Source organism: Lupinus angustifolius, chromosome LG02 (genome assembly GCF_001865875.1).
Source record: "Lupinus angustifolius cultivar Tanjil chromosome LG02, LupAngTanjil_v1.0, whole genome shotgun sequence".
NCBI lineage: Eukaryota > Viridiplantae > Streptophyta > Magnoliopsida > Fabales > Fabaceae > Lupinus > Lupinus angustifolius.
This window is the reverse complement of record NC_032010.1, coordinates 23,095,461-23,120,193: the sequence shown is the minus strand read 5'-3', so window position 1 is coordinate 23,120,193 and position 24,733 is coordinate 23,095,461. Positions and strand designations below refer to the sequence as shown.

General features: G+C 34.5%; 2 protein-coding genes across 3 annotated transcripts; one reads left to right on the top strand and one right to left on the bottom strand.

Annotated features, from left to right (window-relative positions):
• On the top strand, positions 1-15,693 carry LOC109340854 (ubiquitin carboxyl-terminal hydrolase 12-like). 2 transcript variants are annotated; one of them, XM_019578623.1, is made up of 32 exons: positions 1-149; positions 490-556; positions 972-1,125; positions 1,251-1,408; positions 1,985-2,250; positions 2,350-2,568; positions 2,662-2,770; positions 2,859-2,974; positions 4,433-4,531; positions 4,706-4,815; positions 5,680-5,754; positions 6,966-7,044; positions 7,131-7,277; positions 7,717-7,797; positions 7,919-8,038; positions 8,187-8,309; positions 9,045-9,122; positions 9,218-9,306; positions 9,387-9,495; positions 12,281-12,349; positions 12,424-12,534; positions 12,703-12,758; positions 12,903-13,080; positions 13,156-13,257; positions 13,346-13,417; positions 13,539-13,604; positions 14,003-14,068; positions 14,207-14,293; positions 14,417-14,533; positions 14,679-14,753; positions 14,872-14,958; positions 15,133-15,693. In XM_019578623.1, the coding sequence occupies exons 1-32, from the start codon at positions 120-122 to the stop codon at positions 15,172-15,174; spliced, it is 3,357 nt and encodes a 1,118-aa protein (XP_019434168.1). In that variant the 5' UTR covers positions 1-119; the 3' UTR covers positions 15,175-15,693. The 2 variants fall into 2 exon arrangements, with proteins under 2 accessions (XP_019434168.1, XP_019434162.1); XM_019578617.1 differs by having other exon boundaries at positions 487-556.
• On the bottom strand, positions 17,077-23,852 carry LOC109340789 (calcium permeable stress-gated cation channel 1-like). Its single transcript, XM_019578529.1, has 12 exons — positions 23,714-23,852; positions 22,831-23,181; positions 22,149-22,295; positions 21,662-21,797; positions 21,286-21,387; positions 20,663-20,782; positions 20,433-20,513; positions 19,634-19,974; positions 19,232-19,477; positions 18,320-18,644; positions 17,688-17,921; positions 17,077-17,587 (listed from the first exon to the last, which is right to left on the bottom strand). The coding sequence occupies exons 2-12, from the start codon at positions 23,142-23,144 to the stop codon at positions 17,336-17,338; spliced, it is 2,298 nt and encodes a 765-aa protein (XP_019434074.1). The 5' UTR covers positions 23,145-23,181; positions 23,714-23,852; the 3' UTR covers positions 17,077-17,335.

Sequence of the window (24,733 nt, the reverse complement as noted above, 5' to 3'; positions counted from 1 at the left end):
TTTCTCCCTTAAGCTGATCTCGTTTTCTCTCTCTCTATCTATCAAACACTGTTCTTTCTCTCTCCTCCATTGTTTCGATTGAAGCAACTCTTAGGTTAACTCAACTTCCCTAATTCGCCATGACCATCATGACACCTGCTCCCATTGACGTACGTTCACTCTCTCACTCTATATGCTCTCGCGTTTTGCTTCGTTTCGCACTTACATCTATTACGTATTCATTTTTTTTTCATGATTTGTTCTGGTGAATGGTGTATTTGGTTGGTGTCAATTTGATTTGTTGTTTTGAGGGTGGATTCATTGGGGTTTCGTTTGAAGCTGTGGTTTTTGATCTGTGAGAGTTCAATTTGCTTTAATTTTGATGCTTGTGTTGCATTTCATGTTTCGAATTTTAGGGTTTTTATGTGGGGATTGATTTAATTGGGTTTGATTTTTGGTGGATCCGAAGTAAGGTGATGATTTTTTGTTTGATTTTGCTTTTTGCAGCAGCAGGAGGATGAGGAGATGCTTGTCCCACATACAGATTTGGCTGAGAATAATCACCAATCCATGGAGGGTACCATCTTTTTTTTTGATCTGAAGAGAAACCCCCTTTTTTGTAACTTCATTTATTGCCTTTTATTTTATCTGATGGAATTCCAAGTGTTCAGAATCAGTTAATGCATTGTTTGGTTGCTAGTAAAAGAGATAGAGAGAAGAACTACACTAAGTGATAAGTTAGTCTCACAATTTTAGGTTCTGTGTTATACAAAAAATGATGTTTTATTAGTTTTGCATTTTGGGAATTATTCACTTTTGTATTTTCAATGTCTTAATTGGTATTGCAATTACTAATTATATCTCTCTGTCCTCATGTTTTTTCCTGGCAAGCAAGTAGAGGGTGTAGTTCAGTTGTGGTCACCTTAATTTTTTCATTTCTTTTGATGCATGACACTTAGCTGCTCTTTTTTCACTTGTTTGGTGATATTTAGTTGTGGCTCAACCTGAAACTGCCAACAACACTGTGGAGAGTCAGCCTGTCGAGGATCCTCCATCATCAAGATTCACGTGGAGAATTGATAACTTTTCTAGGATGAATACAAAAAAGCTGTATTCAGAAATATTTGTTGTTGGTGGTTATAAATGGTATATTGCTTACACATTCTCTGAGTTGATTCTGATGTTTATTTTTTACTTTACTGAAGAAATTAATTCTATTGTCTACTTATATTCAGTAATATCCTATTCTGATTCTTGTTTTGTACTAACAGGCGTGTGCTTATTTTTCCAAAAGGGAACAATGTGGACTATTTATCCATGTATTTGGATGTTGCAGACTCAACTAGTCTGCCCTATGGCTGGAGTAGATATGCACAGTTTAGCTTGGCAATTGTTAATCAAATCCAGAATAAGTACTCTGTGAGGAAAGGTAGTCTCTTCAGTTTCTTCTTTATATTTGTTACATGCTGAAATTAAAAGTGAAGAATGTTGTAAGATGTTTGTTGCAATTAATTGAAGAGCATCTGATACTTGAAAAACCAATCTTTTTGGTATAAATTCAAATTTTAACTGAGAAGCCGAATGATTGTGGTGGATTGTTTTTACGAAATTGACATAATTTTACCTTTCTTTATATTTGTACTCATCTTCTATGCCGTTTATTCTTAAACATTTTTTTGCATATCCTGATAAAAATTTGAAAACCTAACAAAACATGTTTGATGACATGCTTGTTTAATTTTCTTATGCCTTTAATCTTCCCATTCAAAATTTTCTTCATGAAACCTTTTATTAGGTTTTTGGTAATGCCACTTTTACATACATTCCTTTTTAAAGTCAGAGGAATCTAGATATTTTATTTGACCTGCCTCAACTGAATTTGCTAGTGTTATTAAAGCAGTATTATGAAATGAAACAAATGAATGAGTAAAATGTGAAAGTGCAGATGATTTTTTGGGCATATCCATGGGTCTTGCTATAACTTCATTTTACTAACACTATGCAGACACACAACACCAATTCAATGCACGAGAAAGTGATTGGGGTTTCACATCCTTCATGCCACTTGGTGAATTATATGATCCTTCTAGAGGGTATCTTGTGAATGATACTCTTATAGTTGAAGCCGAGGTTCTTGTTCGTAAGATTGTTGATTATTGGACTTATGATTCAAAGAAGGAGACTGGCTATGTCGGCCTTAAGAACCAGGGAGCTACCTGTTATATGAATTCTTTACTCCAAACCTTGTACCATATTCCTTATTTTCGAAAGGTTAGGCACTATTTTTCCTTTTTTCTTTCTTCTTGCCCGAAGTTCACTTGTTTGATTGAAGATTGATGAGGAAGCTTGGTCCTGGATTTCATATTTTAGGCTGTGTACCATATGCCAACTACAGAGAATGATATGCCCTCTGGAAGCATCCCTTTGGCTCTTCAAAGTTTATTCTACAAGCTCCAGTATAGTGATACCAGTGTTGCTACAAAGGAGCTGACAAAGTCTTTTGGATGGGATACATATGATTCTTTCATGCAGCATGATGTTCAAGAACTAAATAGAGTCCTCTGTGAAAAACTTGAAGACAAAATGAAGGTAACATAAAGGCCTTTTGATGTTTCTGTATCATTTATTTTTGATGAACTTCTATCCCAATGGCATTACGGATTATTTTTATTTTGCCTCTAGGGAACTGTTGTTGAGGGAACTATACAGAAGTTATTTGAAGGGCACCATATGAACTATATTGAGTGCATCAATGTGGACTACAAATCAACTAGGAAGGAGTCATTTTATGGTACATTTATATGCATGCTGAAGTTAATTATATATTCACTTTTACCTTGTCACCTTGATGCTAATTTAGGTTTACAAATGCATGACAGACCTTCAGCTTGATGTCAAAGGCTGTCGTGATGTTTATGCTTCCTTTGACAAGTATGTTGAAGTTGAACGTCTGGAGGGGGATAATAAATATCAAGCTGAACAATATGGATTGCAGGTTGGTTGTAGTTGCTAATTTCTGAATCTGCTTGTAAATTATAGTAATGCCATTTGAAGATGTTATTGTGAGATAAATACACTTTCTATCTGCTCATGTGGAAATGTTTTGCTTATTCTAACTGTGTTTTTGTGAACCTTGCCATCTTAAAAGTAAAGAAGAAATTGTGGAAGTGAGCCATGTGGCACTTAATTCTTAAGCATCGCTGTTGCTTGCTGGATGTTGTGTCTGAGAAATTGGTGTATCTTCCTACATAGTTGCTGGGAGAGGGAATGATATTTTGACTGTATACGCTTCTTTGGTTAAGTTCTAAATCCCCTGATAGTGTTCTGGAAAAGTGGAAAATGAAAATAATTGGAATTTCATGCAGATTCAATCATGGTGAAGCTAGAGCGTGACTCCGTTTTGATTTGTTCTAGATTCTTCATTCTTCCAAGTTCTCTCTCAATCCAGATAGGAGAATTTAGAGTTTTGACTCTTATGGTGTCTTCATCTCCTTCACGTTACCAGACCTTCACCAGTGTTCACCCACACCCCTCCCTCCCATAAACATCTTTCTCTTCATCACTGCTACTACAGTCGCGCCACCCACCGCCGTCGTCCAGTGCCTACACCTGACACATTCTCGAGTTCCATTCTCCGAAGGATTCAGGAAACCAGTTGTGCTTCAATTCTGGATTTCGATTGTAGAGAACAGAGGCAAGAGATGTGTTCGATTTGGGGCGTTGATGCTGGACTTCGATTGTAGAGAACAGAGGCGATAAATGAGTTCGATCAGCACTAGGGCTTCTTTTTTCTTGTTTCAGTGTGTGTGGATGTGAACTGTGAAGTTTAGAAGAAAGCTTGTGAGGCTTCGTCATTCCGGCTGTACCCTATCTGAACTCATGCCATACCAATACAAAATTTTATTTATTCATTTTTTGGGATAAATGGTGCACACCGGGTGTGTACCGGGCGCACCCGAACATGATTCGTACCTTGTGCGTGTACATGATGGTAATGAATGTATTCGTGCAACACAGGTTCTGCGATACATTCTCTATAATAGTAAATACATGCTTAATGAGGTCTAGTGTGTCTCAGAGTGAATAATGCCAAATGGAACTTTGACGACCAATAAAAGACATCTAAATTGTTAATAGGATAATCTTTTATTGTTTTCCCCATTCTCAGGAGCTGTTGGATGTCTGATTGTTATAACTGACTGAATAGTTTTCACCTTTCAGTCACATGCAACTTTAATTGTATGATTTAATTTATCTAGGAATTCCTGTTTTCTGATATTAATTTGGAGTGATTTGTTTTTATGCATTTCAAACATTTTGCTTATCTGCTTGAGAGAAGATTTCACAATCTTTCCATAGGATGTGACTTCTGTCATAGCGAATCATATAAGCAGTTTGTTTATACTAGTTTGGCATGTAAACTTATCTTTTTAGTGATACCTAATATTTTCAGGATGCTAAGAAGGGGGTCCTATTCATTGATTTTCCACCTGTCCTGCAACTTCAGTTGAAAAGATTTGAATATGACTTTATGCGGGATACTATGGTAAAGGTTGGTAGTCCAAAAGACTTTTAACATATTTTGTCTACTAGAGGCAGCATGGGCTTTCGCTATTTTGAGTTTCTACTGTTTTATCAATGGATTCTTCACATTTGATGGACAGAGTGAACTAACTTTTCTATGAATGGAAGTTTGACTTTCTCTTTCTTTTTGGTCTACATGTAGATTAATGACCGTTACGAATTTCCCTTGCAACTTGACCTTGATCGTGAGAATGGAAAGTATTTATCACCTGACGCTGACAGGACTGTCCGCAATCTTTACACACTTCACAGGTATTGCAGTGGCGGTGTCAGCACTGTTTGTTGCATGGCATTATTGCATCAGTGCTATTCTGCTTGTGACCTTCCTGACTGGTTTCATGAATTCTTCGATTCCCATGCTTGTTTTGTTTGGTGATATTTTATCTGGTGGTTTGTGGTTTGGTGCATGATGTCCAACTTTGCAAATGATATATCTAAAGCATGATATCATTTTCTGATTTGTGCAAGTGTTAGAAGCCATTATCGGTATTTATGTAGGGTCTTTTTTTTACCCATATGCTTGAGTATATTGTTATCAATTAATGCTTTTCCCATCAGAATGAAACAGCAAGGTTGCATATATGTAACCTCCCTAGATCTTGGAGGTCATGGGTTCAAATCCTGGAAACAACCTCTTCGTTTGCGAGGGAAAGGCTGCTTGGATCTACAATATAATTGCATTTTATCACAGCATAATCACATTTTATCTGTAATTCTGTATGTTACTGAAAGTTATGATTAAAGAACATGGGAAGCTTGATTTTATAATCTTCATATGGGGTACTTTCTACAACAGTGTCAGAAAAGGAAATGTTCAAGGAAGCATAGAAAGAAGAAAGAAGACCAAGTATAAGTGGGAAAGTGATGTGAGGGTAGAGTCTGGAAAGAGAAGAAAACAATTTAACATAGGGAGACACAACTCTTGACTCTTCCAAAACAAAAACAGGGGAATGCATTTTCAAATTATAATGATACATTATAAAATGGATATTTGATATTGAAAAGATGCTATTTATATCTGTCCCTTCATATGCTTGCTTGCCATTGCACAATTAGTTTTTATGCTTAGTTTAATTTGTGATGTTCAGTATTTGACACATTTGAGTTTCCCCCCAGTGTTTTGGTTCACAGTGGTGGTGTGCATGGTGGACACTATTATGCTTTTATAAGGCCAACTCTCTCTGAGCAGTGGTATGTATAATAAGGTTTACTTGTTTCAACTTTTCATTGCCTTTTGAGCTACACTGCTTGTGCATGGATGTATGAGGGTGGGGGCCATGTTATGATACCTGCTTAAATGCTGATATTGCTGCATTTTTTTGTGGTTCTATGAGTTTCTAGAGACCATACATAACTAGCTAGACAACATGTACTTGGTGAATACAAGTTTCACTGTTTTCCGATTACAAATTATGTTCCGAAAATTTACTTGTCACATGGAGGCAGTGCTGAGAGGTGTTGTGTGGGAGTAGAGATGTCTGAGAAGTAAATTATGTAGATGTTGTGATTCACAATCAGTTTGGCATATGCAAGACTTAGACATGTTTAATTTTTCATAAGGTTATCATGAAAGTTACGTAGTTCATCTGGTTCTACTGAACCGACATCTATTTTTTTAATCAACAGATTTATTGAACAACTTGTGAGTTGAGTAAACCAATCTAATTAGATTATTGTCATCTTAATTTTAGATTATTTTAATGTTGTATTAAAAATATAATATATAATACTTTGATTTATTATTTAAGCTAGGTCATTTTGTGAATTTGTAGTCTTAATGTTATACTATTTTTATAATCTTAATAAGTTGAATAATACTTTGACTTGTAAATGGATTTTTTTTCTGTTAACAGTTATGATATGACATCAATTTATGAGTCTAACATAGTTCAATGGACGTATTTTTTAGAGTCCTTGTTAGTGGTGAAATCAATTTTCAAATTGCCTGAGAGAAAACTATTACCTTTATTGTTTACATCACAATTTTCAGTGCAATGGAAATGAATTATTTACATCAGACCTTGATATGCTTATTTTAAATATGGGGGAAGTGGAAAGTATTTGGTTTCAGTGATGGATCCTTCATAATCACTTGACACTTTATTTCATACAAGCAGCACATCTGACACCTGATTATCATAGCATCTGTTGAAGTACCCGCAACAGTGCAATGGTTTCATGAAGAGTATATGCTAAGTGATATTTGAAATGAGGCTGTTATAGTGTTAGGCAATTAAAAGGCTAATTTTGTTTCTATGACACTTTTGATTGTACTTGATAATATATAGTCAAGTTTGCAGGCTTTATCTTCTCTTGTTACTTTGAAATTTGAGTTGCTCTTTCTTGGCCACTATCTCAGATCTTCACTGCATGATTTGATTCAATATCTGACTGGCTCTCAGGTACAAATTTGATGATGAGAGGGTGACAAAAGAAGACATTAAACGAGCATTAGAGGAGCAATATGGTGGCGAGGAGGAGGTAATTTGCCATTGGATATGGTATTTAATCCCTCTACACATTTGAGCATTTACTTAATTACAATTCATCCACTTGTACTTTAACAGTTACCACAGACAAATCCTGGATTCAATAACACTCCTTTTAAGTTCACCAAATATTCAAATGCTTATATGCTGGTGTATATTCGTGAAACTGACAAGGACAAAATAATATGCAATGTGGACGAGAAAGATATTGCTGAACATTTAAGGGTAAGCTGCTATTCTTATGTACTAAAGGTCTCAAAGTAAAGCAAGTAAAATAGCAACATGCTTGTCATCTGCAATTATTCATGCGAGTCTTACTTCCGACAAATTAGGTTGTTATTTTATGATAAACATTAGAAAGCATGCTATAATCAGATATTGAAATCAAGTTGCTGAATGTTCGTACCCGAACCTGTTCTTATCTGTGGTTTCTTTTTACGAATTTGAACCCTGCACAAATAATAATTATTTGCTTTTCTTAAGAGATATTCCTTCTGAGCGTTTGGAACCAAAATCAAGCCAAGTTTAGTTGTTGCTGTCTTCTATTTTTTACTCTTTGTCTCTCTGTAAAATTCTTTACCATCTTCATGGGATGGAGGGAGTATTATGTATGCTGGTTTATTTTGGGAAATTTGCACTGAGTTGGTACAATGGATAAAAACAGGAGAGGTTGAAGAAAGAGCAGGAAGAGAAAGAGCACAAAAAGAAAGAAAAAGCGGAGGCCCACCTTTACACTATTATAAAGGTTCCTAATTCCTTACTTACATTTCTAGAATTTTGTGCTGTCTACGGCTTTTCAAAGATGCATGGCTTGCTAAATAAAATTGTATTTATATATTACTGATAGCTTACAAGATGCTTTTTAGGTGGCACGTGATGAGGATCTTGTAGAGCAGATTGGAAAGGATATATATTTTGATCTTGTAGACCATGACAAAGTGAGAAGTTTCCGTGTCCAAAAACAGATGTCTCTTAACCTTTTCAAGGTATTATAACTAATCACTTGGAAAACAATTATTTTTAAGACGGTACTAAAATGTTACTTTTGATGATTTTGTTACATGATGCATGAAACTTGTGATCCTTCTGAGTATTTATTTGTTTTTAATGTTATGTTAATTTGTTTATTTGCAGGAAGAGGTTGCAAAAGAGTTTGGTGTACCAGTTCAATTCCAGCGCTATTGGCTATGGGCAAAGCGTCAGAACCATACCTATCGGCCTAATCGGCCGTTGATGCCTGTTGAGGAAGCACAATCTGTAAGTACTTTATCTTTTCATCATTATTTTGTTCCCATCACCATCACAGTCATAAAAAAAGGCCCTTTATAAGGTCTACATTGCCTTTTGATTGAATGGAAAATTTTCATCTTTTTCCAAATTAAAAAAATGCAAAACAACTAGATTCGTCCACCAAGTTATTTATTGTTTTCAAGATGGTTTTATAATTTTGTATTCCTAATAAGTCCTTGTAGTTATTTTTATTTTCAAATTGGTCCTTTAAGTTATTTTATGTTTTCAATTTGGTCTTGTAAGTTGTTTATCCATTAGTTTTTGTAGCTTAAAACCCATGTTTTGATGGTACTATCTTAGAAAAGTGATATGACCATATTGTAAATCTTTTCATTCTAAACTCAATGACACCAAAATTGCGAATTTTGAGGAAAAGTGAGTGGTTAGGACCAAAATGAAAATGAAAAAAGTTAGCGGACCAAAATGGAAATGAAAAACGTCTGCGGACCAAAATGAAAATAGACTACAACTTGAAGATGAGTTTTATACTTGATTGGATATGTTGGTTTTGTTTAAAATGAGCTGCCTTCACCACACTTATTTTGTGTTGAATCTGTTGTATGCTTCATCTCATTTTTTTTTTATTTTCTAATTTCATGGTAGTCATTAGTGCTCACTTTTTTTAAGACTGATTCTTGGGCTGGACCATAATTATTATTGTTGCATAATTTTTCATTTTTCTCAATTTGCTTCATATCATAGGTTGGTCAATTGAGAGAGGTATCAAATAAGGTTCACAATGCAGAACTAAAGCTGTTTTTGGAAGTGGAGCTTGGACTGGTATAATTTGTATTATAAAAGTTTTGTTGTGTTTTGATAGCACGAAGCATCAATATGCCAACACAGTCCTGTTAATAAACTACATTGTTATGTAGGATTTACGTCCCATTGCACCACCTGAGAAGACAAAGGATGATATATTACTTTTCATCAAGTTATATGATCCTGTAAAAGAGGAGCTACGGTACTCACTAATTTTTTGTTTTGACATATTAACATGTAACAGTGTGGGTTGACATAACACATATTTCCTTGTGATGGCAGTTATGTCGGTAGGCGGTTTGTGAAGAGTACTGGTAAGCCATCAGAAATCATAAAGATGTTAAATGAAATGGCTGGTTATGATCCTGATGAAGAGATTGGACTTTACGAGGTTGGTTTATGTTGTCTCCTTTAGCAATATGGTGGCGAGGAGGCGGGAATTTGCCATTGGGTATGGTATTTAATCCCTCTACACATTTGAGCATTTACTTAATTACAATTCATCCACTTGTACTTTAACAGTTACCACAGACAAATCCTGGATTCAATAACACTCCTTTTAAGTTCACCAAATATTCAAATGCTTATATGCTGGTGTATATTCGTGAAACTGACAAGGACAAAATAATATGCAATGTGGACGAGAAAGATATTGCTGAACATTTAAGGGTAAGCTGCTATTCTTATGTACTAAAGGTCTCAAAGTAAAGCAAGTAAAATAGCAACATGCTTGTCATCTGCAATTATTCATGCGAGTCTTACTTCCGACAAATTAGGTTGTTATTTTATGATAAACATTAGAAAGCATGCTATAATCAGATATTGAAATCAAGTTGCTGAATGTTCGTACCCGAACCTGTTCTTATCTGTGGTTTCTTTTTACGAATTTGAACCCTGCACAAATAATAATTATTTGCTTTTCTTAAGAGATATTCCTTCTGAGCGTTTGGAACCAAAATCAAGCCAAGTTTAGTTGTTGCTGTCTTCTATTTTTTACTCTTTGTCTCTCTGTAAAATTCTTTACCATCTTCATGGGATGGAGGGAGTATTATGTATGCTGGTTTATTTTGGGAAATTTGCACTGAGTTGGTACAATGGATAAAAACAGGAGAGGTTGAAGAAAGAGCAGGAAGAGAAAGAGCACAAAAAGAAAGAAAAAGCGGAGGCCCACCTTTACACTATTATAAAGGTTCCTAATTCCTTACTTACATTTCTAGAATTTTGTGCTGTCTACGGCTTTTCAAAGATGCATGGCTTGCTAAATAAAATTGTATTTATATATTACTGATAGCTTACAAGATGCTTTTTAGGTGGCACGTGATGAGGATCTTGTAGAGCAGATTGGAAAGGATATATATTTTGATCTTGTAGACCATGACAAAGTGAGAAGTTTCCGTGTCCAAAAACAGATGTCTCTTAACCTTTTCAAGGTATTATAACTAATCACTTGGAAAACAATTATTTTTAAGACGGTACTAAAATGTTACTTTTGATGATTTTGTTACATGATGCATGAAACTTGTGATCCTTCTGAGTATTTATTTGTTTTTAATGTTATGTTAATTTGTTTATTTGCAGGAAGAGGTTGCAAAAGAGTTTGGTGTACCAGTTCAATTCCAGCGCTATTGGCTATGGGCAAAGCGTCAGAACCATACCTATCGGCCTAATCGGCCGTTGATGCCTGTTGAGGAAGCACAATCTGTAAGTACTTTATCTTTTCATCATTATTTTGTTCCCATCACCATCACAGTCATAAAAAAAGGCCCTTTATAAGGTCTACATTGCCTTTTGATTGAATGGAAAATTTTCATCTTTTTCCAAATTAAAAAAATGCAAAACAACTAGATTCGTCCACCAAGTTATTTATTGTTTTCAAGATGGTTTTATAATTTTGTATTCCTAATAAGTCCTTGTAGTTATTTTTATTTTCAAATTGGTCCTTTAAGTTATTTTATGTTTTCAATTTGGTCTTGTAAGTTGTTTATCCATTAGTTTTTGTAGCTTAAAACCCATGTTTTGATGGTACTATCTTAGAAAAGTGATATGACCATATTGTAAATCTTTTCATTCTAAACTCAATGACACCAAAATTGCGAATTTTGAGGAAAAGTGAGTGGTTAGGACCAAAATGAAAATGAAAAAAGTTAGCGGACCAAAATGGAAATGAAAAACGTCTGCGGACCAAAATGAAAATAGACTACAACTTGAAGATGAGTTTTATACTTGATTGGATATGTTGGTTTTGTTTAAAATGAGCTGCCTTCACCACACTTATTTTGTGTTGAATCTGTTGTATGCTTCATCTCATTTTTTTTTTATTTTCTAATTTCATGGTAGTCATTAGTGCTCACTTTTTTTAAGACTGATTCTTGGGCTGGACCATAATTATTATTGTTGCATAATTTTTCATTTTTCTCAATTTGCTTCATATCATAGGTTGGTCAATTGAGAGAGGTATCAAATAAGGTTCACAATGCAGAACTAAAGCTGTTTTTGGAAGTGGAGCTTGGACTGGTATAATTTGTATTATAAAAGTTTTGTTGTGTTTTGATAGCACGAAGCATCAATATGCCAACACAGTCCTGTTAATAAACTACATTGTTATGTAGGATTTACGTCCCATTGCACCACCTGAGAAGACAAAGGATGATATATTACTTTTCATCAAGTTATATGATCCTGTAAAAGAGGAGCTACGGTACTCACTAATTTTTTGTTTTGACATATTAACATGTAACAGTGTGGGTTGACATAACACATATTTCCTTGTGATGGCAGTTATGTCGGTAGGCGGTTTGTGAAGAGTACTGGTAAGCCATCAGAAATCATAAAGATGTTAAATGAAATGGCTGGTTATGATCCTGATGAAGAGATTGGACTTTACGAGGTTGGTTTATGTTGTCTCCTTTCACATTTTTCAGCTGTAATTTCATTAAAAACAATTTATGAATGTTGTTCATCCGATGTTCTCAAGCAATATGCATCTTTACCTGCAAGCGGTTGGTCAAGCAGTTATGCCTTGATTTGTTTAGTAACTGGTGATTGATAGCAATTAAATACATTACACATAAAAAATTATCTCTCTGGCATAAGTCGTATCAGAAGGAAGTGGACATCTATTGGTGATGCTGTTTTCAGGTTCTGATCTTAACAGTGACTTAATCATTTGGCTGCAGGAAATTAAGTTTGAACCAAATGTCATGTGTGAACCTATTGACAAGAAATTAACTTTTCGAGCTAGCCAGGTAATTTGTATACATGGTCTACATTTTAGTTGCTGCATAATTGGTTAGCCTGTTGACCGCTTATTCTGTTGCAGTTAGAAGATGGAGATATTATATGCTTTCAGAAAGCTCCTGCTATGGACAGTGAGGAGCATGTTCGCTATCCTGATGTGCCTTCATACTTGGAATATGTGCATAATCGTCAGGTTTTTCCTTTTCCGGATGCTTTTTGTTTGATTTGATGTGATGCAAAACATGAAACCTGCCTTGTGCATGCATGCATATGATTTTGTACCCAAGAAGCCTCGCATGCTCCATTATGTTTATTTTGTTGGCTATCAGCTGAAATTTTATCTCCAATTCATGTATTTTAGGTTGTTCACTTTCGTTCTCTGGATAAACCTAAGGAAGATGATTTCTGCCTGGAGATGTAAGCATTTTGGAATTTTTGGTGTACATTACAATGTTCATACTATTCTAGTTTTTCACTTGAGAGAACATACGAGTATTTATCTATTATTTTGCTTAGAATTGTATCGTCACCATCATATGCTCTATTTATATTGACTTATAGGTCAAGGCTCTATACATATGATGATGTGGTTGAGAGAGTAGCCCAGCAACTTGGTTTGGATGATCCTTCAAAACTTAGGCTTACCCCACACAATTGCTACTCTCAACAACCAAAACCCCAACCTATTAAGTACCGTGGGGTGGACCATTTGTCTGAAATGCTGGTTCACTACAACCAGGTAGTTATTGTTCAATCCTTTATAATTTTTCGTATTGAAAATCCAAACCAATCTTATTCCTTTCTCCCCTGTCAGACTTCGGATATATTATACTATGAAGTACTTGATATCCCTCTGCCAGAATTACAAGGTTTGAAAACACTGAAAGTGGCATTTCACCATGCTACCAAAGATGAAGTACGTATGATGATTTCATTCTCTTTTGGGTTTTATCTAAAATAATTTCTTAACCTTTTTGTGTTATTTTTTTTTAATTTTTATTCAGGTGGTTATTCATACTATCAGACTCCCAAAACAGAGCACTGTAGGGGATGTCCTTGATGATCTTAAAACAAAGGTACTTCCATTGGATTTATGTTTTGGTTCAAAAAATAAATTACAAAGTTTTCATCCAATTATAAGTGCTCTCTTTATTTAATCAATTTTAAATCTTATACTCACTTTTTCTGTTACTGTAGGTGGAGATGTCTCATCCTGATGCTGAGCTTAGGTTGCTTGAAGTCTTCTATCATAAGATATACAAGGTATGAGTGTTATGTATATGTCAAGTCATAGCTAACTATTGAGAGAATACAATAGAATAAGGAGAATAGAGAAGAGTAGCTGATTACATCTGAAGCCGGTTATTTATACAACCTCTAATCATAACTGATCAGCTGTCATCTGAACCTAACTGCCTCTGCTGACTCAGCGGAGCCGAGACAGGTGCAGCTGCATAAGCACTGCACTCTACTGTTTACAATAAATCATTAATAAATAACCCCGTCTCCTCTTCTACTATATGTAAACTGATTTGAATCAGACTTGAACTAATGAATTTATTGTTAACTTATGCTCCAATTGCTTGTGTTACTAAAAATGCTGGTAGCTTTTAGAAAAACAATTTTATGAAATCCATTCCATCTTGCCGTTGCCTGTCTAGGTCTTCCCTCCTACTGAAAAGATTGAAAGTATCAACGATCAATATTGGACTTTACGTGCGGAGGAGGTAGGAGTCTCGCTTCTCTCTCTATCTTTATGTGTTTATGTATGAGCTGGAAGCAGTGAAGTTTCTGAATAAAATTACTTTTATATTGGTAGTATTGCTTAATAATTGGGGCTCTTTACTGGTTGTGTTTTTTTACAGATTCCTGATGAAGAGAAAAATCTTGGTCCTCACAATCGTCTTATCCACGTATATCATTTTACTAAAGACACAGCTCAGAACCAAATGGTAAATAGTTTTAGTTGATTCCTTCTTACTTTGTACAGTTTATAGCATTTTGATATCTTTGGTACTTTGAATTGCTGTTAATTGTTGGCCAAACTTTTTGTTTTCCTTGTGTAATAATTACAGCAAATTCAGAACTTTGGGGAACCTTTTTTCTTGGTCATACATGAAGGTGAAACATTGGATGAAATTAAAGTGCGGATACAGAAGAAACTTCAAGTTCCTGATGATGAGTTTGCTAAGGTATTTCCTCTTCCTGTGTTTTATGTTTATATCCGGCGTCCACATTTTTGAGGAGTTATGTTGAGTGATGCTCCAATTAGTAAAATTTGATTTGTATATTCAATGTTAGTTTACATAATTTTGTTATTTTTTTTGCTTTGGCCAGTGGAAGTTTGCTTTTTTCTCATTAGGACGTCCTGAGTACCTTCAGGACTCTGACATTGTATCCAGCCGTTTTCAGGTACATTCAATTTCGATTTTAATTTTTCCCTTTTTCTTTTCAATTCAAATGGTGTTTAGTAGTACCATTGTCATGTTTGAGTTTATTATCATGTTGCCCTTTTGTAATCTTGTTATAGAGAAGAGATGTTTATGGTGCTTGGGAGCAGTATCTTGGCTTGGAGCACATTGACAATGCTCCTAAAAGATCATATGCCGCTAACCCGGTTAGTAACTTTGCTGGCAAGAACAGATTTTTTGAGCTCATTCTGATTTTGGATTGTTTTTTGCTTGTCCATTGTATTGTTACCTCTAGCCTTTAGTTTTGGTTGTCAATTGTATTGTTTTTTGGTTGTCCATTGTATTGCTCTATGGTTTTAATTTATCTTTTTTGTTTTCAGAACCGCCACACATTTGAGAAGCCGGTTAAGATTTATAATTAAGAAAACAGTATTGATGAGTTCCCTTCCTGGGTGGATGAATTTGGCATTCTTCTACATGTATGGGCTTGTTAAAACTTGGAAAATTGCTAAAGGCTGCTCTGTATAGGCAACTAGTGAAATCAACAGTTGTGGTGGTGTCTGCAGGTTTTATATTAGAATTGTGGTATGTAATTCTTTCTGTCAGATGGAGTGACATTGCTTTCCACACTTTGTATCTGCTGAACACAGTCCCTCGAGCTTTTTAACTTCCGTTTTTGTATGGGGGTTCTTCAAGTTGAAATCATTGATCACCATCACTGTACTTGTATCAGTACATAAGATTTTTGGATTAGTGAGTGTATACAGGGTATAGTTGGTTGACTCTTTTTGTCATTTTCTTGATTGCTTTCAGATTTTGTTAAGTTAGAAGAAGGCTGCACAATGGTGTAGCTAAGTTTATGTAATGTTGTATAAGAGACTTGTCAGCCACCTCATAACTCTTAGCATAAAATTTAGTATTATGCAGCACCATTTGGTCCATTTCTTGTGCCTATTTTTTTTCTTCTTTTTTCTGTGGTTAGGGGTTGGTTCTTTCTGTCTAGTGGAGATAATAGGGAAGGAGTGGCTTCTTTCAACACCCCCAGTTTCTGCCATCTCTTTTTTTCTTCTCGAATGTTGGAGATAATAGTGGAGATTAAGGTTTAATTGTTGTTTATTCTTCTCGAATGCTTTTGAAACAAAATTTAAAATACTTCCGAAAGCATGTATGCAGAAGTTATTTTAAGAAGAAAATAAGAATGACCCGAAAAAACAATAATGAAATGGGTGATGTGAAAAAATAAAGACCCTACCCACCCAGAAAAAATAGTAATGAAAAAGTTGTGAGCAACATAGGAGGATGAGGATGCAAAACAAATCTACTGTGAACGTAGGGACTGTCATGTCTCTTTCCTTGAGTGGACCACAATTAACTTTGTAGCACCATCATCTTCATGTCTCTTCTACTTGAAGATCTACGGTATTTTGAAGATTGAAATGATGGTAAAGAGGGAGAAAGGATAATTAACAATTAGCAATCATATGTATAAAAGTAAGGCTATAGTCTTCAAGACCAAAAGAAATGGGTCGTATAAATAATGGGGTATTAGAACTTTTACAATTATTTGGCACAATGTAATATAATATTAGATGGTTTTGGATTCAAATCTTGGGTCATGTACATTTATTATTCTTAGACCCCATTAGATATTACTGAGTCATTCTTATTTTTGTTAATTCTTGCTCAGGATACTGAAGTCATCTATAGTTGCAAATGCAATTTCAGAGAGTCCTTCAAGCACCCAACTCAATCTTACAAGTTGCTCTAGTTATATAAGTTTTACTATATGACACCAAATTTCATTTTATTCTAATATTGAAAAACAGTAAACCCAATCTATAAGTTGTTATCATAATGAGTTGACAATTTTTCCTTTGTTTTAACTACCCACATAATAGTTAATCCTAATGGGATGCAGTTCAAAAGTCATCAACAATTAGAATTTTCATTGTAGTTTGATCAAAGTGTAGAGAAGTAAGTATACAATCTTCCTTACTGGCGGAATTCACTCTTGTTTTATTTGTTTGCTAGAAAGTGGATCACACTAACACTTAAATTGTTTCTTATCATCAACCATTTAACATGTTATTCAGCAAACACACATTTTGTGTACAGACCACCTTGCAGAACAGTTAACACCTGATCCATGTTTCATGGATGCCTGTGTCAATCTGTCATTTGTCAGACTTTATTTTTCCCCCGACACTTCTAATAAAAACGACAACCTAATGCATGAGGTTCTCACACCTAGTTGGGTCTAGTGGTGATAGACATATATTCGTACAGTTTTACCCTTACAAGCGAAGTTTCCAAGATTTATACGCATTTCAGGTCAAAAAACAAACAACCTTACCGCAAAAAAAAAGGAGAGATAACGATTTCGTTAGTAAGAGGAAAATAAACTAAGCTTGACTGGGCATTTGGAAATGGTTAAGCAGCCAGTAAGATGAAATAAAAGGAGTTCTGAGCTAACTATACTACCAAGCTTTTCATCAAACCTTACCTCACTTAGGTGGCCACTTACTTATCTAATATTGAACTAAGGAATGAATTTAGTAAGGCCTAGAATGCATATCAGCAGTGTCATGACTCATGCAGGGAAGGAGAGGAGGGTGATACCGAACCACTACGCTTGCTCGGCAATGGTGTGCTTCGTTTTGACTGGCGTTTTGTTTGGACAACTGCAGGCTCCTGCTCCCACCCTTCACTCATTACTTCACTGTCATTATCTTCATCACCCTTGAAAACAGGGTGGATATATGCATTCTGGAGGAACTCTTTCAAATTGAAGTTTGGCTCTCTTGTGCGCTCCAACGTGTCCTTCATCATTGCTTCCTGAAGTTCACACACACAAAAAGAATTTGATAAAGGAATAATGGGGAATAAGAGGAAATCCTTGATTGCTCAAAAGCAATGAGAAAAACACAAGTATAACCTGTAATGGATGTCTTATAAAAGCGGGTTCATATCGTCCCTTGCAAAATATATGGAACCATATGGTTAAAACTGGCAGAGCTATGAGCAATGGAGTTGAGTTAGCAGCTTCTTTTGTACTCATTAATCCCATTAACAGAAGCTGTGAGATCACTAATGCAAATATAATGCGCCCATGAACATCAGGCCAGAATGCAGCAGCACTCTCATATTCTTGATTGTACACATTTATAATCTGTCATTCAATTTCAGGCATTAACAACAGATAGGACATGCAAACTTCTAACTCCAATGACATATAAAGAGCAAACACATTTAAGTTTCCAACAGCTGATGGAAATTTAGTAACTACTCACCAAATTTTTTTCCGAACACAATTTCAATTTGCTCTTCTGTTCATACAAAACCTCACCAAATATATTGTACTTTAAGTCAAAAAAATTCTATCTGGATATATTTGACATAAAAGATTTATTCAATGGTTTAGATTGACTTTGTCTAACTCCACCAATTTCTCCTAGATATATATGCTTCAATCAGAAAATAGAACAGTCATCCTTAGAAATTCTCATGTGATGACAAATATACTAACTTTGTGCCCACTGTAAAGAGGTTTGATGAACAAATTTTTACCTGATGTCGGTAGACGACATATGCAAAACCAAAGAACACTATGATGTATGGAAGTAGAAAGGGTGTAACCACAGCATAAACAAGGCCAAGTAAGAAATAAAGTTGTATTTGAGGTTCTCCTGTATTGAAACCAATAGTCCCAGGATCCATTGCTTCTTCGCGGTCCTTGTCTGTCTTCACCAAGAAGAAATTTTTCAAATGAAAAAATATCAATGGCTTCAACCTTAGAATCTCACCAGCACAACCAGCCCATCCATCCACCATTATGTAAGTTATGAAGAAAGTTGCTTTCATTGGAATTGAGACACCAATTGTTTTTGGAATTCTGCATGCATAGTAAATGGTAATATTGTAAAGAAAATATTTAAAGTAAATCGTAAAAAAGGATGGCCAATGCATGAGGCTCCCACTTAGGGGGTCTGGAGAGGGTAGACGTACGTAGTTTTACCTCTGTAAGCAGAGAGATTGTTTCCAGGATTCGAACCCGTAACCTCATGGCCACTAAGCAACAACCTTATCGTTGCAACAAGCTCACCCTCGAACAGTTGGTATGTGTATCGAGGAAATTACTTGAGATAGGAGAATTTCAATCAAGTTCATGCAATATAGTCAGCTAATGTTAAGGCATATTAAGTAACTACTACCTAATGAAAATACAGTGTGGCTGTTATGTTATTCAGATGGAAAATATATTTTCAGTTCTTGTTTTACAGCTTTTCTGTACACATAAATTCTGCCCAACTAACTACAGAGACCACAATGTGTGAATATAATGAATGCAAGCTATAATGCCTGTTAATCTATTTGCAAACATACATGAACTTTAAAGGCAAAGTAAAATCAGTTTCATAAAACTTGCTATATCTCTTATAATTAAAGGTTATTAGAAGTGCATATAAGGGGAGGACTTACTCATTTGCAGATTGGTGGATAAATTTATCTAATTGTTGGAATGCAGTCCCAGTTATTATGCTCCCAAGAAAAACATTAATGAACTGGAAGATGTAATATCTTGTGGCTGCTCTCCTTTCTAGACCAGACAAGCTTATAAACCCTTCGAATTTGGACATTATCATCAATATTGTTGGCAAGAAAATGAGGAATAACTTCAAAGCAATTCCGGGTAGGAAACCTTGTATCAATGATTTTATGAATTTTCTGCAACGAAAAGGCGCACTACATTAATGCAAGACTTATAACTTCCAACACATTATAGGGTCTAATCAGCCTTGGTTGCAAGAACAAAAGCAGCAAAACCTTTCCTTAATGCAAGAAACTAAAAAGGAGGCATTGAAATTATAAGAAAACGCTTACATTTCGATAAAGGGCTTAAGAAAAGGAGCTGCTTTTTCAATGCCTTCAATGTTAGCTAGTGATTGAACAAATGCAATGGGGATCATGAAAAAGAAAGTGAGAAAGAAGAAAGCAACAAAAATTATAAGCCTCCTTATTGTGAGTGAAACATATGGTATTGACATGTTATCCCAATACACATCACGAGGTTCCGGAGCCCACTCAGTCAACCATATTGTTGGGTTCTTAGTTTGTTGAGTTTGTGCACAAACTGCAGCGCCCCAACGAGTTCTAAAGGAAACAAAAGCTGCTGGCATTATAGACTTGGGATTCTGCATCACCTTATCTCTCTCCAATTCTATCTGAAAGTTAATAACAATTCAATAATTTATATCCAGCAAAATTATGCAAGAGAAGTATTTTAACAGAAAATCAATTTGGAGAAGTGCATATAATAATGAACATGCTCACTGGGTGGCTTCTACAAAGGATTTTCTTATTATAGGTATCTTAAATAGCATAGCTTAGAGGAAAATATAATAATTTCATTATTAGTTATTGAAGTTTTAATTTAAACAATGGCAGAAACAACATGATTACAACAAGTGGTACGTAATCCTTCAAAGAGAGTTACAATTTATGAAGTAATTATCATTGCATACAGCATCAACTTTGAAGATCTTCATCCACAAAAAAGAACAAAAACATAGAAGGTATAAAAGTTGTAAGTTACATGTAATGCAATCACAAAGAAGACACATCCAATACTAGAGAAATTGTAAAAACATAGAAGGTAAGAAAAGAACAGTCCATCACTTACTTCTTTTGATAGTTTCTCGATTTCAGTATTATAGAAATCCATCGCATCTACTTTACTACCACAAAGGCCTAAAAAACCAGTCTGCAAGTACAATGTTAACCACTGGAATAACATGGTGCAAGAAAAATAATGAAATGGAAAGGCTTAAAAAGAGGCAAGATGAAGCTAATGCTGAAACCAAATTCAAAATGGAAGACAATTTGGAGTTCAAATGAACCAGATTTGTATACCCTTTTAGTTGGCCTTGCAGATTGATTTCTAGAATGCTTAAGTTGATAGTAGTCAAGCCAATTCTGCATTTTCTTCTTCATAGCAACTAGACTAGAAAGTTTCTTTGCATTGTAAACAACCTGCAAAAATATCTTTGAAGTAAGAAACAAGAAACAACATGGCAGGATAAAAAGAAACAGCCTAATCCAGTATAAGCTAAGTGATAGAAGGATAAAAAATAGGTTGAATATGATACCTAGGTATCCATTATTACAATAAAATCAAATGGCTATAGTAACCCCAATGAAAAATTAAGGGATAACTCCATCAAAGTTGTTGGAAAGTAAGTCCCACATTGCCTTCCCCAATTGGTTTGGAGATGGAACCTTAACAAAAGTTGCAATTCATTGTCAAACTTTCCTTTTTGTTTCCGAGGTTGGTTATTGTATGTTATAAAAGGTGGGTTGTTCAAGCATAGTAGTCTGTGTTATTAACCAAAACAATATGTTTTACTTTGTTGGGGAAGTTCAAAGCAAAAGATATTAGAAATGTTAGAGAAGATATTAGAAAAGTTAACCAAAGCAATATATTTGAAAAAATAGGAGACATTGCTTAGGCATATATGTAGGAAAGAGGATCAGACCTGATGAGTAAGATAGTGATCTGGATGGTTGACCAAAAAGAAATGTTCGACAAGTTCACTAACTGATTCATCAGCATCAGGCGGTACATTCCGCACAATTACCTGCACAAATATAGATTAATTGCTTGAAGAAGGAGCAGGAGGGAACTCAAAGCAAAAGCGAAATCATTGAAGAGCACAACAACTTTGGTGTAACAAATAGTTGGATATATCCAGAGAGAATAAATATTAGCAATCATTAATGGCTGCCAGTCGGGAAACAACATTTCTGCTCGTGGTGTAAGATCGCATACATCCATAGGGTACGATATAAATCTCTATCACAGAAGGCATGGTACTATGATTCTGAACATATTCATATTAGTAAACTTCTTACTGTAAACTGGTCAGAACGGCGCCTTTGTGATGCAAGAAAATGCAACCTCATTGTTGCAACGAGTTGATACTCCCTTTTCAAGATATAGCATGTCCAGAAGGTAAAAACATAAGCCATTACCAAATGGGTCCAAAATCTACAATACATGTAACAATTCTTTAGAAGATAAGCATGCTTGTACAAAACAAAATCTGTTACTAATTCAGGAAAGCAGTAAGGATTTATAAAACCAATGATCAGAGAACATGATAAATTGTTTCAAAGTGATTTATATTGGCATGAAATTGCATAGAGGTGAAGCATGTTCAATTAATACGTACTGTTCTTTTAATGTTTGTGATATCAATACACATTGTTCTTTTAAATAAACACCTAAGATATTATGTTAGTAGAAAGTTCATACTAAATGATAGAATATATCTAGAGTTAAAAAGAAAGGTTAAGAATTGAAATAACAATAATCCTACCAATTGAAAAGTTTGCATACCTATTTGATCCAAGGGGAATATTTGATATAGAAAGCTTATCTATGCTACTATATGTCAGATTTGAACGATTCAAAGTGTTATTCGTCCAATTGACAGGAACCATAACAGAAAATGCCAGGAATGCAATGGGAGCAAATATTTTCAGCCTGCATTTCAATTGGATAAGAGGATGCAGTTAGCCAAAAGAAAAGACATGCCGAAAATAAACTTTGAGCTAAAACATAACATAGAATTCCAAAAAAAGAAACTCCAGTTACAACAATTTATTGTCAATGAATAAGACAACTCAATGGTGTGGTCTCCAAGTGAGTGAATAACTATTAGATTATAAAGTGTGGATCTCTGCAGAAAAGTTAGAAGTGATTCTCGCACAGTTCGAGATATAATCTAAGAGTAAGAAGAGGACTATGCACTTTTATTTGCAATTAGTTGTGATGTATCATTATCAATTAACAAAAAAGGTTTAGTGGTAGATAGAGATTTGGACATCTATACATACTTTTTTATGCATATGAACTTCATTGAAGCCAAGCTATATAAGACTAACAGTTAAAACATTAATGCCAATGTCTTTCCAAATTAATGGGTTTCAAATGACCCAAACATACAAATTCAACAATAGTAAGTTTAATATCAGAAAGCCATACATTGATGCTGCAAATAATGATGGCTTAGACATACCCAAGCAAGTAGATCCTCAAGTAAACAGCCGAATCCAAGCCGGCGTGGTCGATTAGTTCGGGTTCTGGCATTTGCAATGCTGCAGGCATCCAATTCAAGAACTTTACATATGAAGTGAAATCTAAATTGACAAACTTGCTCACAAATGCCCTTGCATGCAAAGGACTGCTTCTTAAACCCTTCATATACCATTTTGGAAAATACACTCTATCATTTATAGGTTGGATCCTAAGTATTGCAAATGCCACCAAGAAAACAAATGCACTAAGAAGGTTTATTGCTGCTGAAAGTCCTATATCACCAAGGGAAGCCATATGCACACACCAAATAGTATAAACAAGAGGCTACTCCCTGCAAAATATATACATAACCATAATGTTATAAATCAGTAACATGAAGGTTTTAAAATCAGGTTTCAGAGGTGAAGCAAGTTTTTATTTTGATATATTTTCTTGTAATAATAACATGGACAAAAACAGAAACAATAAGATTAAAAGAACAATAGTTATACCAAAACTGTGCAAAAAGGGGAAAGCCTTAAAAGCTAATTATTCAACTCACCCTGCCAATTTTATGTTCTTTCTCCCCAATATTGAAACCAAATTTTCATCAGTTTTTGAAGTGAAAATAAGCTCTTTCCCATATTAAAGCTTCTAAAAATGTTTTCTTTTTCTTTTTCTTCTAATAGCTATATAACCAACTATTAATCCAAATCCTCAATCTCAAACAAAATAAATAAAAAACAACTTCAAGCTTCATATAATGTTTTGTTCACAGAATTCAACACTGAAACACAAGTCTACATTTGGAACCAAAACATGGGCATAAAAAAGTTGCATGATGATGAACATATACATTAGATCCAATCCAATGAGAATAATACCTTTTCAGACACAACAATTCAGAGTGACGGAGAGAGAAAACCCAGAAGCAAGAAAGGTCAGAAATGAACAAAAGTTATAAACTTTATGGCAATATTTTTTGAAAATGTAACGTGGTATGTGAGGTAAGGATTTGTGGCTACTCATGCAGAGAGAAACAAAGAACAATGCATGTAGGCCCCACCACTGTGTCACTCTATTCAACAAATCTGGTAAAGTTATACTCAAAATAAAGTAATCACTAATTAAATATTGTAATCATCAACAACTTTCACTTTCATTTCTGATTTCAGGTCGGAGTATAACTAAAAAATAATGATTTGATATATTTAATCTTCTACTTTGGCTTATATATGCTCATTTATGTATTATAAGCTACCTTATTTGAATGAGTTTAATATTATGTATAAGTAGATCATTTCATTGAAGTGTTAACGATGAATAATATATAAATAATTAACAATGCCTTAATACTCAATCCATTCATAAAGATTAAACTCTTTTTTTGTACTACTAATAGTATTTATTCATATTTTTAGGTAATGACTAATAATTTCTTTCGAGGATTCGTGACTGTCTCTCTCAACAAGTGTTGCTCAAAGGAATTGAATCATCAACCTTTTAGAATATAATGTGATTAAACTCTATTTCAATTGTCTAAAACACAATAAATTTAATTAAAAAATATAGAAACTGTGAGACATATTATTTGATGTCATGTACATTTAAAGTATACATCACGTGGCATATACACCATGGAAGGCATATATAGGTGACCAACATATCCTGTGGGCCATGCAAATATAGTTTTTTTAACATTTATACATTCATAGGGTAAAGTTTTTTACATATTAGTAAGAAATTAGGGAAGTCATGTTATTACATAAAAGATGAATAACATGCTTCAAATATAAATTTTTTATACTATCAATATAGATATACTAAATTATTTAAAAAAAATTATATTGCATTATATAAAAAATTCGTGGTACCCTTTTCCAGAAACTCATGTCAATAGTTTA